At 50.1% G+C, this 13,313-nt stretch overlaps 1 protein-coding gene across 4 annotated transcripts in view; it reads right to left on the bottom strand.

Moving 5' to 3' along the window:
• Window positions 1–13,313, bottom strand: part of PTPRU (protein tyrosine phosphatase receptor type U) — a 281,840-nt gene that overhangs the window by 59,582 nt on the left and 208,945 nt on the right. For 2 of the 4 annotated variants that reach the window (XM_075060956.1, XM_032802873.2), the window contains 2 exons: window positions 8,349–8,378; window positions 3,019–3,176 (listed from right to left, as the gene is read on the bottom strand). In XM_075060956.1, coding sequence (XP_074917057.1) covers window positions 3,019–3,176; window positions 8,349–8,378 — 188 coding nt within the window. The remainder of the gene's footprint in view (window positions 1–3,018; window positions 3,177–8,348; window positions 8,379–13,313) is intronic. The other 2 variants (XM_032802871.2, XM_032802875.2) reach the window with 1 other exon arrangement.

Genomic DNA, 13,313 nt, shown 5'->3' with positions numbered 1-13,313 from the left:
AAGGCAGCACTGTTTGCCGACTGCAAACAAGTATCTTCTCTGTAAGATTGACTTCTGGGTGTGGTAACCCTAATGCGTCTAAACAATTCTTTCTAGTTCATTCATAAAGCTCCAGGGGTTCCTTGCATCTGCTAGAAAATGCCAAATCCCTCATCCACACTTTGCGATTTCTAGTGTCTCCATTACGGCGGTTATAAAAAGTTAAAGGAGGGCTGATATGTTAACAGAATGCAGGAAACCCCATACATGAAATAGTGCACGCAGCGTGCAAAGAAAATCAAACGCTTTTGGTAAATGTCTTAGTCCCTGGGTAAATGATTGTCTCAGCCTTCGTGAAGTGAAATGATACCTATTGAATGGACCTCAAACATGTCATTATGCTGACAGGAGAGTGACTGGGAATGGAATACGGCGATGCAGGGGAGAGATGAAACATGGGTGATATGAACTGGAGTTTATGAGATCTGTAGGACACTGAACACAATTAAAATTAATGATGATAATAATTTGCAATTATGCACAATAGCTCCTTTCAGCCAAGGACCCTTACAGCCATTCACTAGATGTACTCTTACATCAGCCTGTGACAGCAGGAACTATTATTTACTCAATTGGCAAATGGGAAAACTGAGGCATGGAGGGGTCACACAGGAGGTCAGGGACAGAGTTGGGACCTGAACCCAGGAGTCCTGACTCCCAGCCCAGCATCTAACCACTAGAATGCTCCCCACATTTTATTTTCCAGGAAGGAAAAGGTGGAAAAAGCATGCCGAGTCTGGTGCCTGCGCTGGGACTCTGAGGTCTGTTTTACTGGGGAAAGTTGACTGAGAACGTCAGGCTGTGCCAGCGCTTGTCACCTGCAGGCAGCTCAGCCGGGTGCCAGGTGTGTTTTCGACACTGGTGTTTAGAGATTTGGGATGGGGCTATTTTCTTCAGTTAGGGGGAAAAGTTGGACTCCGGCTCAGCTGGTGTCTCCCTGCCCCATACCCACTCTCTGTTGAATGGAGGGATCGGGAGGAGTCCTCATCAGCAGGGAGACTGCCTGCGTTCCTCCCCAGCGCTCCCCTAAGGAGGCACAGGTGTGGTCCCACTCCCTGATATCAGGAACAGCTCAAGTCTTTACATCAGTATTCCCTTCAAACGCTGCAATGAGCATCAGTTTGTGGTCTCTGATGCTAAAGTCCAGATTCTGCTCTCCCATTCGCCAGCATCAACTCAGAGCAACTCCACAGTGGGCCCGGAGCTACAGCAGCATAAGCAGGAGCAGAATCAGGCCTCATGTCTAACATCACAGAAGCCCCTTTCTCATGCACAACCACCCAGAAATGAACCTAAATCCACTTCTGGCTGAAGCAGATGCAGCCCCATTGACTCTGGCATGTGTTAAGTCAGCAGTGAGTCTGGGCTGCAAACTCTCAGATGCTTGGAGGAGAAAATGCTCATATGAACCAGTCTCGTTAAGAGCATTTCAAGAAGCCACAATAGGACAGTAGCTCAAAAATAATACACCTATCCAGATATATCAAAGGAGGAAAAGGTTGCCCTCTGGGCTTCTATTATCTGTGAGACAATGCTGGGAACCATATTAATCCTGTCTCTTGCATAGGGAAGATGGGAGCAAGCAGCATCTTGAAGTTATAGTAACAGATGTTATTAGCATATGGTTGCAAGTAGGGCATAGAACAAATTATTTTACAACTAAATCAGCCTAGAAATGCATACGCCAGCGGGTGTGAAATGATCAGTCTCCCTCTATTATGAGCACGGTGTACTTTTCACCCTGCAAGACCCATGCCTATACAGAACAACAGAAAGCTGCCCATGATATACTCCAAGCTCGGCATAAGTTAAAAGCCTGGATCCAAACCCACCCAGGCTTAGGCCAGGGTTTCTCAGAATTCCAGCTGGCATCCAGAGGAGGGGGGGCTGAGAGACGGATCTGAATTTTGCAGCTCAAACCCCACCCACCCGCTTTTTCCAGTGGAGTTACATCTTGAGGGAGTTTGGCATATTATAGACATGGCTCTGCACACACGCGTGAGGTGGCTTTGACGAGATTGCTGCCCCCGGGGATATAGAGAGGGCCAGGAACCCTTTCAGTGTGCGAGGACCTGCAGTATTGTTTGCACAGACTGAAAGCGGGGGCAGGTATCCACAGGCAGACATGTGCTTTCCAGTGCCAGGTTAGAAAATGAGTCAAGAGTCCAGGTGGATCCTGCAGTCGGGTTGATCTATTTGCATGGGCAGTCACTGATGCCTGGCACCAGAGCCCTGGCAGGCTGTACAATCTGTGCAGTCCTGGTGGATGAAAATGGTATGACAGCAACTGCAGCCCATGTTGACTCCTTGAACTGATGGTTTTAGGGAAGAGCCTCGTTAGGAGAAATCTGGCTCCCAATCTGGCAGCATGAAAGAAGCCGAGAGGCAGCACTGTCTGGGAGCTAGGGCACTCAGAAGACCTGGATTCTCTTCCTGGCTCTGCCATTGATCTGCTGTGGGACCTTGGACACTTCCCAGCTCTGTTTCCCCTCCCACTCTTCATTTGGCCTATTCAGATTGTAAGCGCCTCACAGTGGGGCTTGTCTCTCACTGCACGCGTACAGCACTTAGCGCAGTGGGGCCCGGATATCAGTTGTGGCCTCTCGAGGCTACTGTAACGAATGATGATAACCTGCATTCGGTGGAGGAGCCCTGCACAGGCTGATGAGAGTGTGGTCATGACTCACAGTCAATGGGAGATTCATGGATAGTGCAATGGTGGATTAGCCTGGCGGCTGGCTAATCACAGTCCTGCAGCTCAGATTTGTGAACCATTTTTAGCACCACATTATTGTTGAAACAGCAACCCAATTCACTTTGTTCTCGAGCACTTTAGCACACAACTCGCTGCATACCAATGACTCCTCTGAGTGGGGAGGGCAGGACGGCCAGGTGCTGAACCGACCCTTCCTTTCTATAGAGGATATTATACCACACCCATCACTGTAGCCTTTGGGCACCTTCTTGCCTAGTCCTTACCCCTGTTGCTGCAGTTGTGTGCATCCATGAAGGACAGGCCCAGCCTCTCGTCCTCCTGCAGGGTGCTCTGGTCTGTGAAGCTCCGGTCGATGGCGCTCATCATGTGGGTCTTCTCGTGGCGGTAGTTAATAGTAGCTTTGGTCATGTTGACAGGTTTCCTATAGGAGGGTTACCAAGGGAGAAAACAAACACATGTAATGCTCAGTCACACTGTTATTTCCAGGCATGAGCCTGGTTTTCACCTGGGTCACCTGCCTCAGGGGCTGCGAAGCTAAACACAGCAGGGCTGGTACTCCTGCCTGGGCTCTGAAACCTGGGGAGGGTGGTGGGTGTCTGAGTCCACGCTCCAGCCCGAGCAGGAACAGCTATACTGCCATTTTTAGCCCAGCAGCCCAAGCCCTGCAAGCATGAGCCAACTGACCCAGGCTCTGAGACCCAGTGCCAAAGGTTTTCCTTCACTGCGTAGACATGTTCTGCGAGTGCTGAGCACCGGCCCTGTGAAAACCAGGCACCATTACAGCATCCCAGGTTGCTGCCCAGAATCTCCAGGCACTTGTGACTCTCCAGGCCTGTTTGCTTAGCCGGTTCGCAAACAAACGAAAGGTAATCGGACAATGGTGTTCAGCCTCAGATCCAGACATGCACCGAAACTCCTGAAAGCCCAGAGGCCCAGATCCCCAAAGGCACGTGGGCTCCTAAATTCCATCATGGATGGTAAGGAGCCTAAGTCCCTTTGAGGATCAAGGTCTGGGCGCTCAGCAGCGCCCATTAAAAGGTGACATTTTCTGAAGCACTTAAGTGACTTAGGAGCCTCAGTACAAAATGTAACCTAGGGGAGTCTCCTGGCTGCTCTGCACTTCTGATATTCAGCCCACTGATTTGGGTGCCTACATCAGAACACCTGAGCCTCACTTTAGGGCCCCATCCTTTAAATCTTGACCTCAATGCCTATTTCGGTGGCCTTCATGTCAGGGGCCCAGGTGGCGCCACCCCAGGGCTGATTTTCACAGATGCTCAAGCGTGTGTTGATCCCCCTGGACTCCAGCTTAGACCACGTGCAAATCAGGCTCTCCATGCAACAAGATGGGTTCCCCAAAACTGAGGCTCCTAAAAGGAGTGGGTGCTTTTGAAATCTTGGGCCTGAATTGCTGGTGAAACCCACAGTTGTTTCGGCTCCTCTCCTCCCGCCGTAGCAGCCTGCCAAGAGGCTGTGGAGTGTCGACTTGTTGCGCTGACCAATACTGTCACAGTGCACCCTGTTTGCCTGTCTCCATCTGTTAGCTCTTGTCTGATGCCTGCCCCAAAGAGCTTGTAAGTTTTTTGTTTGGTGTTTGTACAGCACCTAGCACAATGGGATCCTGGTCCATGACTAGGGCTCCCAGGCTCTTTGGAAATACAGATCATAAAAATCAAGGAATCCCTGGATTTAGAAATGCAAAAAGGCCTCGGAACTCACACAGCCTGGGCAGGATTATGCCCCAAGCACACTTCTCAGGGCTTGGACCAGTGCCGTCGTTAGCTAGCACTGTTCCTCTCACACAGGCACCTGTAAATTGCAATCTGCGTTTTGCTCCCCGCAGTCCAAGCAGAAGGAAGACACAGACCTAAGAGACAGGCTGGTGTCCCACTCATTCGCCCTCTCCTCGACTCCCCAGCACTTCCTGGATTGCAGCTCTCAGAACTCCTTCACTGGGCCCCAGAGCGGGTAGAGAAGAAGCTCTCTGCCATGAAACCATAGGTTGGCAAACAGTGCTGCTTCCAAGCCACAATTCCCTGCCTGGGTCGACGGTGTGTTAACCACCTCCCATCCTCACCCACAGCACAGAGGAGTAGAACGTCATTCAAGGCAGTGGGGTCAGACCCACTGAACTGGCTGTTGCAGGGGTCACCCTGAGACCCCCAGGAGCCAGGCTCAGCCACCGCCCAGTACAATCAGAGGTCTATTTTCTGTACATTTGCCAGGTGTTCGGTGACGCACAGAAGAGAGTTGGCACAGGGCAGCACAAGCCACCGCCCCGGACTGTGGTAATCTCTGAGCAACGTGAAGGCATCGCAAGTATCCTCCCAATGCAGCTCATTCCCCACGGAACACGCCTCCCTTCCCAGAAGGTCACGCTCACACCCTTGCTCCTGCGAGTGACTCTAATCCCCTGCATCCAGCAAAGTTCCAGGACACTTTGTGCTGGGGCCCAGCTCACACACCCCCCTGCAAGCAATTACTGCCATTAGCCCCTTCCCTGGAGCACAAGCTGCTGCTGGTGAAAGCTGCCCCCTCCCCACTTAACTGCCCGGGGAGGGTGGAAGGAAGCAGAACATCTGCCTTGTGCGAAGGCTTCCCCTGGCCCTTGTCTGGCAAGTTCCTGCTAATTCTCAAGGCCTTGCCTTGCCCGTAGTGTATTTATTATTGGGAAAGCGTGGCCAGCAGAACAGGAATGCAATGGACAGAGAGGCCTTCGGAATGACTCCGGGCACTCACGGCTGGCGCTGTGCTAAGCAACACTCACTATTACTGTCGTTCGACAGCAAGAGGAGTTATTCTCCATCCCTCTCATTCTGGGGCACACATTGCATACTCAAGGCACTAAAAGTTGGGACAATCCAGCCTGCAGACTCTGCCACTCTGGCCCTTCTAGCTTGATACAGAATAAACACTGGGGGGCTGGGAGGGGCCTTCAGAGCCTCGGGAGGCTAACAAGAGGAGAGGTTGAACTACGGCTGGTTGAAAAATGGTGTCAACATTGGGAGAAAGTGCTTCAATTGTTCCTGGTTTGCAGGGTTCAAAACGGAGCATAAGCTCAGGTTTGCCATGTTTTTTAAGAAATATTTTTTGAGGAAAAAAATATTATTTTTTCCTCTCCCCTCCCCCCTTTCGCCCCAAGTGATGTACGCATTGGAGAGTTCCCACCCCCATTTTCATTTTTCTTTTGCCGCTGTCACTCTTCCCACATTGAGGCAGTCGGGGGGAGTTACAGCACGGAAAAGGAAAAAGGCAAATAGATAAAATGAAATACGGAGCTTAAGCCCTGATCTGCCACCAGTTACATGCGTGCTGAACTTTACTGCTAAGAGCAGCTTCACTGACTTCCACTCAGAGTACTCCCACCCAGTGGTAAAGTTAAGGAGGTGTATAAGTCTTCGCAAGATCAGGGCCCGAGGTGCCAGTGATTTCATACATTCACTGGGGAGGGGGGGGACCTGGCAATTCAAAATTTTGAGTTTTGCTGAAAAACCAGAACTTAAAAAAATATACACAGCTTTTTGCTAACATTTTGTGTTTTAAAAAGCCAAATTTTGGTTTAAAAAAAGCAACTTTTTTTGATCAGCTCTAGTCTGCACCAAACATTTGGGGGATGCGTGGGGCAGGGGGGGAAGTTGGAATCCAGTCCCAGAGATTGATCTAGACCTTGTACCTGACAAAACTCCAGATCAGACCCTCCCCAAACCTTAAATGGTCCAAAATCCAGATCCGTGTTTAAATGTTGCAGTCTGGGCTCCCCTCCAATTCTAGCCAACCTGGGGCTGAGCCTGACAGGCCATTGGTGGAGAGTTGTTGGCTGATGTAACTGGATTTTAGGCTACTTTAGCCTCTGAATCCAGTCTGCAAAGATACCCCACAACAGCAGCTGTAGAAGGACAATAATGCCAGCTGCAGCTTCCCCCTGCCAGTGAGCTCTGCCAGCAAGAAACTTCCTCCCAGGAAGGACAGGCACACAAGGAACACTTGTTATATAGCATCTCGCTGGGGTATCGACTGGGCTCCCAATGAAATTCACAGAATATCGGTGTTGGAAGGGACCTCAGGAGGTATCTAGTCCAACCCCCTGGAAGGGTTGAAATTACACGAGAACCAGCTTTTCAGTTACACCATCAGAGGCTTTTGCACTAGAACCCTTACACTGTGACACGACTCCCCCTGCAGTAGTTACAATGTAACCCATCCATCTCCTCCCACCCCCAGAAGTAATTACTGTGTAATATGATCACCACTCCCTCCACCCATGAGGCAATTACAACGTAACACAATCCTCCCAATGTTACATGCCTCTGAGATGCTGCTACAATATGTCAGATAAAAAGCCAAGCCCCTAAACAAAAAACATCAGGGGGTCCCATTTATCTCGGGTGAAAGTGCACTGGATTCTGAGATAAACGAGGCCCTCCATGCCAGATTTTCACCAGAGCTCAGCAGCAGATTTTCACGTGCTCAGCACCCACAATGGAGGCCAGTCTTTCCAGAAAGCCCAGCTCTCATTTAGGCAGAGCCAGATTTCCAGGAGTGCTCAGTACCTCGCAGCTCCCACTGCGCTGATTTTCATGGGCTCAGCACCCATAGGCGAGCAGACTTTCAAAAGGGCCCAGCACCTAAAGGGTTACCAATTTTAGAAGGGATCGTAAACCTTGGGCTTGAGGGTTTAAGCCAATCGCTGACATCAGAGACATTAAGAGCTGCATCCACACCGTGCTGTGCCTGCCATGTATCTACAGTGTCGGGAAAGGCTCTGGCAGAGGGGAGGCAGCGAGGGAAAGCTTTGGCAGTGTGGAGGTGGCAGAGACTTTCACCTGCCTCCTCCTGCCAGAGCTTTTCCCTGCAGTCCTTTCTTGCAGCAGGGGAAGGCTCCAACTACACTGCTAAAAACAGACCAGAAGGCACAGCTTGGGTGAGCACAGAAGTAGGGAATGTCTCCAGCAAACAGCCTTCAGGCATTTCCACTCACCTAAGCCTCCTCATCTAGACTCCGGCACTAGGGGCCTGGCTACACTCGAAACTCCAAAGCGCTGGCGCTGGAGTGCTCCCGCGGCAGCACTTTGAAGTGTGAGTGTGGTCGCGGTGCCAGCGCTGAGAGAGCTCTCCCAGCGCTGCAGGTACTCCACTTCCCAGTGGGGATTAGCTTACAGCGCTGAGAGCCACGCTCCCAGCGCTGGGGCACTGTTTACACTGGCGCTTTACAGCGCTGTGCTCAGGGGGGTGTTTTTTCACACCCATGAGCGAGAAAGTTGCAGCGCTGTAAAGCGCCAGTGTAGCCAAGGCCTAGGGGAGCTGCGCGGGTGTGTATGCCGCACACACCCAAAAGAAGTGTGTGATGTAGACATACCCTCAGAGAGGATAATGCAACAGCTGGACCTGGGGTTGATGGTTCCTGTGTTCCCATAATGCTGAGCTCTTTTGGAAATGAGTCCCTGCATGTTTTCCGTGTCATCTGGAAGCCCGTGAATACTTTGGAAGCATTTTTTAACAAGCCAAAGAGGCACTTAAAATTTACTTGACAGAAACAGAAACTTGCCGGAGCAGAGAGTGGCAGAGCGAGCAAGAGAGAATGACAATTACTTACGGGTAATAGGAATAGGAATAGTAGTTCCTCCTGGCAAGCGTGCAAACAAAGAGAACAGCAGAAATTGCATAAGCAGCTTTTCTCCAGAGTAATGAAGGGGGAGGTTTATTTGGAATCTCAGATGACAACAGGCCAAAGATTGCTCCATTCACCATGCAGTGGATGGGTGCTGAGGCAGGGAAGGCAAGAGAGAGGGGAGAGGGGGACGACAGAAAGGAAGAGAGTTGCTGGAAATGAAAGGCAACACATCTGCATGCTCACAGCTGACCTGAGGATATGCAAGAATCACCTTAGAATAAACCATTCTATCCAGGACAATAATGTGAAGCACCCTGCCCCCACCCCGCCCAATGAGACTAGGCATGTTCAAAGGGTCACGGGCATGCTCTTCTTATCTTTTTCTCCTGAGAACCGACTTGTAACAGGGCAGCGAGAAAGGTTCTTTTGGAAATGCACTCGCCCCCAGGGGAGCCGTTTCTCACCAGTTCCCGTCTCAGAAAGGCCCTGTCAAATTGGCTTTTTCCTTCTTTGGTGGATGATTCTCCATCTCCCCCAACACATCCGTGTCTCCACACCTGTTGTGTTCTAGGAGTGGGGCGCAGGACAGACACAGAGCTCTGCTATAAAAAGCAGTGCGCGCGCACACACACTCCTGTTGTATTGCAGAAGTGGCGGCAGTACATGCGCAAACACACACATTATAAGCCTGCTTATATAACCTTTTAAAACTATTTCTCTCACCATGATACCTGTTCTCCAGCCTTCTGCTCCCTCTTTCGGCTCCATTAGGAGTGCAGCCACAGGCCTGGTTCTTTCTGGCCAGTAGAGAACCCCCCACCACCACCACACCCACACCCACAGGAGATCCAAGAAAACAGCTGAGAGGTTGTGTGCGCCTTTAGTCATAAGAATTATTAATGGAGAGTCCTGCTCGCTTCCCACTGGAGCACAGGGAAATCTCGGCTATTTTTAATGATGATTAAAGTGCATCACAAATAGCCTTTCCTTCCACACTCAATCACCAAGATATTTACTACAGATAACAAATGAGCTAGGTATTTTTCACCAAGCCATGCTGTTAGAGAAGGCAGCCCAGGGCTGAGTGACAATGACCAAATGGTTACAGTGCAACTACAAAATTGATTACCCCGCATGTGCCACGGCACCCCGATACATGACAATCTTCCACTTAAATGACAAGGGGAGGCAATTAAAACTACAGATGATCAAAATCAAACCAGTGGTTATCTGCAACGCTGATCATTGGCAAGTGCTGAGGGGACTCAGATAAAATGTTAGAGAAATCCTAGGGCTGGAAAGAAGCCCAGTGCAGAGAACCCAGCCAGCCCCAATGACCGCTATTAGCAATGACAGCTTGTGCTCTAAAACCATCTGGAGATCACCTATGCTGCAGAGTTCAGCCTAATCCCAGACCTGGCTAGAGCTGTATGGGAACCAGATTTTTCTGTTCCGTGGAAAAATGTGCACCGTTGAAACATAATTCCTTCTGAATCAAAAGGAAAAGCCAGAATTGCAAAATTTCTAGCAAAATGGAATCTTTGGAGGGGAGGGTGGAAATGGGAAGAATCAGAACAGAATTTTTCAAAAAAAGCAGGGCAGCCAGGGAACGAGGGAGCCGGTCACTCAGAGATCAAGCCCCCTGAGCAGCTGGGGAACCAGGCAGCTCACCTGCCCATCACACAAGCAGCCAGAGAGCCAACAAGCTAAGCCAGCCTGCCAGGGAGTTGGCCAGCCTGCTGAAAAATTTGACTGATTCAACACGTTCCTGTGGAATCAGCATTTCCCTGAGGCAAACCATTCTGCAGAAATTTTTTGGACCAGCTCTAGCATCCAAACAGCTTTGAATTTCAAGCAGTCAGGCCGGGATCTGAAGTCTGTGGCTCAGATCCATCTTTAACTCAGCAGGGTTGATTTCGAGGTGTAGAAGCAAATCAGTTTTCTAGTTCCCCCTGTTAAATACTCTGCCGTGCTCCACTTTCCTGGGTACTTGCTTGGCTGGCAAGGGTCAGAGGAAGAGTTTAAAATTCTGCTCAGAGCCTCAAGAACCCGTTCCCAAGGGCCAGACTCTGATCTCCATTACGCTGACAAAATCCAGAGGAACCCCACTGAAGTCAATGAGGTTACTCCAGATTTACACTGGTGTCGTTGAGCTCTGACCCTTAGCGGCTAATAAGAACAAGATTTTGATGGAAAATATGGGTCTAGAGCCTCAGCTGGTATAAATCAGCATAGTTCCTTTTAAGTCAATGGAGCTCTGTGGATTTACATCAGCTGAGGTTTTGGCCCATAGTCTTTTCCTCCTAGCTCTTAACATACTTGCCTTAAATTGCTGGTTCAGAATCTGGGAGGGGAAGGAGTTTAATTGGTCCCCTTTATTCTCCAGCATGACAGGTCTGCTTTTTAATGATCCCTCCAGCTAGCTGTGCCTCTGGCTTCTTTCACTGAAAGGGAGCCATTCAGAGCACTGCACTCCAGCAAACAATTGGGGGAGCAGTAGCTGCTCTCTGAATGCCCCGGGTGGTAGGTGTCCTGGAAAGCCCCTGCCTCCCCCCGGGAGGGAACCTCACCCTACTTAGCTTCCAGAGTAAATGCACTCAGCCAATGCCACAGTGAAATCCATGAGGCTGGTGGCTATTACCCAGGCTTATCTCTTTGGCTGAGGTGCACTTCTCGACCAGTTAGGAAAGCATCTCTCTTTCCAGAATCCTGGGCCAGGATGCAGGTGTTGCTGATTTGCTGGCCCAAACAGTCAGCAAGCTGCAGCATCCTGCGGGGAGACTCCTGGCCTTCTCCCTTTCCACCAGACCTGAGCTACAGCCCTCATCCTGAGTTTATAATGCGTGTGGACGCAAGGGGTGGTAGAGGCATTGCACGCTTGGCATGTCCTAACCAATAGCATGCTGCAACAATTTTCATTTCCCTAGTGCAGGCTTTTCGGCAGGAAGTTCAGTGCAAGGATGTGCTTTGAGACACAGGAAATACAATCTGAGAACAGCAAAAGACCGACAGAGTTGCCAGGTAAGTTTTATTGATTCCAGAATGCTTCAGGTCCAGCCTGCTAGGGGCAGACACTCCTCTGCAGAAGAGCCTCAGCACAAGTTCCTGCTGGAGCTGCAGTGCCGGTAAAACCTCACCAAGGTGAGACATTCTGCCTACTGAGATGCCTTCAGCTCAACAGAGAGCCACTGGCCTTGTGAGCGTGTGTGGTCTGATCGAAGCCATGAGGGCTGGGCCTGCTTCTCAGCAACTTACTTACTTCATTTACTCCCTGGCTCATAGACCATGGAGATCATTGGCTGCTTGCACAATTTGCTCCCACCTCTTTCTGACAAGGGCATGGTGTTTCCACTGATGGTCATTCATAATAAGAGCTCTCAGTTCTTGCTCAGTATTATCCCTCCATCTTCTCCTTGGTTGGGCACGAGGTTGGATGCCATAAGGATGTCCTTCTAAGAGATCCTTGGCTGGTCTGTCTCCTGTCAGCGTAACCCCACGCTCTGCCCACTGGAGTCGTCGGGGTTTCACTATAATTTGCTATCTTTGGTTCTCCGTAGGCCTCTCGTAGCTCCCTTCTCCACAGGTCACTCTCCCTTGCTGGCCCCAAAATGGATCTCAACACTATTTTTGAAGCGTTTCGCTGTCTTTGTTCCATCTTAGTAAGTCCTCGGTTGGACATCTGCCTAAATCAACAGGCCTTATAATGATCAGGGGTATCAGAAGCTTGGGGTCTCCCAGTAGCTCAAGAGACTCTGGAGAGAAAAGTATCAAGGACTCCTACTCTGCATCCTTTAACAACCTCACTAGGACACACTGGCACCCTCCATGCAACACGGTCAGGGTGAAGGTAACAAGTGCAACATCAGTGGTCGCCCAATGTGCTTGTTCCAGGATCCGTCTTCCTTACCAGAGCTGGATCCCAATGACTTGATTCAGGTCCAAAGGCAGGCCATGGTGACATATTGCATCAGTAGGGATGGTGAGAGAAGTGGTCCTGCAACTGCAGCACTGGACAGACCGTGCACCCGATGGTACAGGACAGCTATAGTGCCAAGTTGGCAGGTGGCATCCCCAGTCTCATGAGTGGAGTTAAAAGCTGCTTTGAGACAGTGTAGCCTAGTGGCCAAAGCCCTGGACTGGGACTCAGGAGACAAAGCTTCTAGTCTCAGCTCTGCCACAGACTTGCTGGGTGCCCTTGGGCAAGTCCCTTCATTGCTCTGTGCCTTTGTTTCCCCAGCCATGGCTAATGCCACTTGTCTCTTTTGTAAAGCATTTGAGCCCTGCAGATGAAGAGTGCTCTGTAAGAGCTAGGGATTGGCATGACCTTTTGTGACAAGCTGATTGTCTAGTTGAGAGATGAGCTCAACAAAATCTTTGGGGGGCTGTTTTTGGTTGGTAATTTTCAGTAAGTTTTGGCATTAATAATAACTTTCCCTCCCAAAAAACATCTACATGTAAAACTCATCAGATGCCTTGAAAGCCTCCTGCACAGAAACTCACAAGCTGCAATGCCTGTGTCTCATACCACATCCCTGGACAGAGCTCCTGCTGAACAGAGCCACAAAAGGGGCAGACCTCATGGAGAGACACCTGAAATCCCAGTCAAGCTGCTGACTTCCTACTTGATAGGACTCGCCAGACTGATCAGATCAGGTAGCCCAGCGTCTCACCTCAGACAGTGGCCAGGACCAGCTGTTTCAGAAGACGGGGCAAGAAATTGCCTTCTTAGTGGGCAATTATGGAATAGCCTGCTCAGTGGAGAAGTTTCTTCCTGACCCCTGATAGTCAAGGTTGGTTTATGCCTTGAAGCAGGTGGGTTATAGCCCCTCCAGGCATTTGTATGCTGTAGTTTTCATTATGTCTGATTGTTAATTATTCTTTTCACATGGAATGGACTTAATTCCTTATTTACTCTGGTGTAACCGAGATCAGAATGTGGCCCGATGG

Source organism: Chelonoidis abingdonii, chromosome 25, assembly GCF_003597395.2.
Source record: "Chelonoidis abingdonii isolate Lonesome George chromosome 25, CheloAbing_2.0, whole genome shotgun sequence".
NCBI lineage: Eukaryota > Metazoa > Chordata > Testudines > Testudinidae > Chelonoidis > Chelonoidis abingdonii.
The sequence above is the reverse complement of the archived record's forward strand: the minus strand, read 5'-3'. Positions and strand labels throughout refer to the sequence as shown.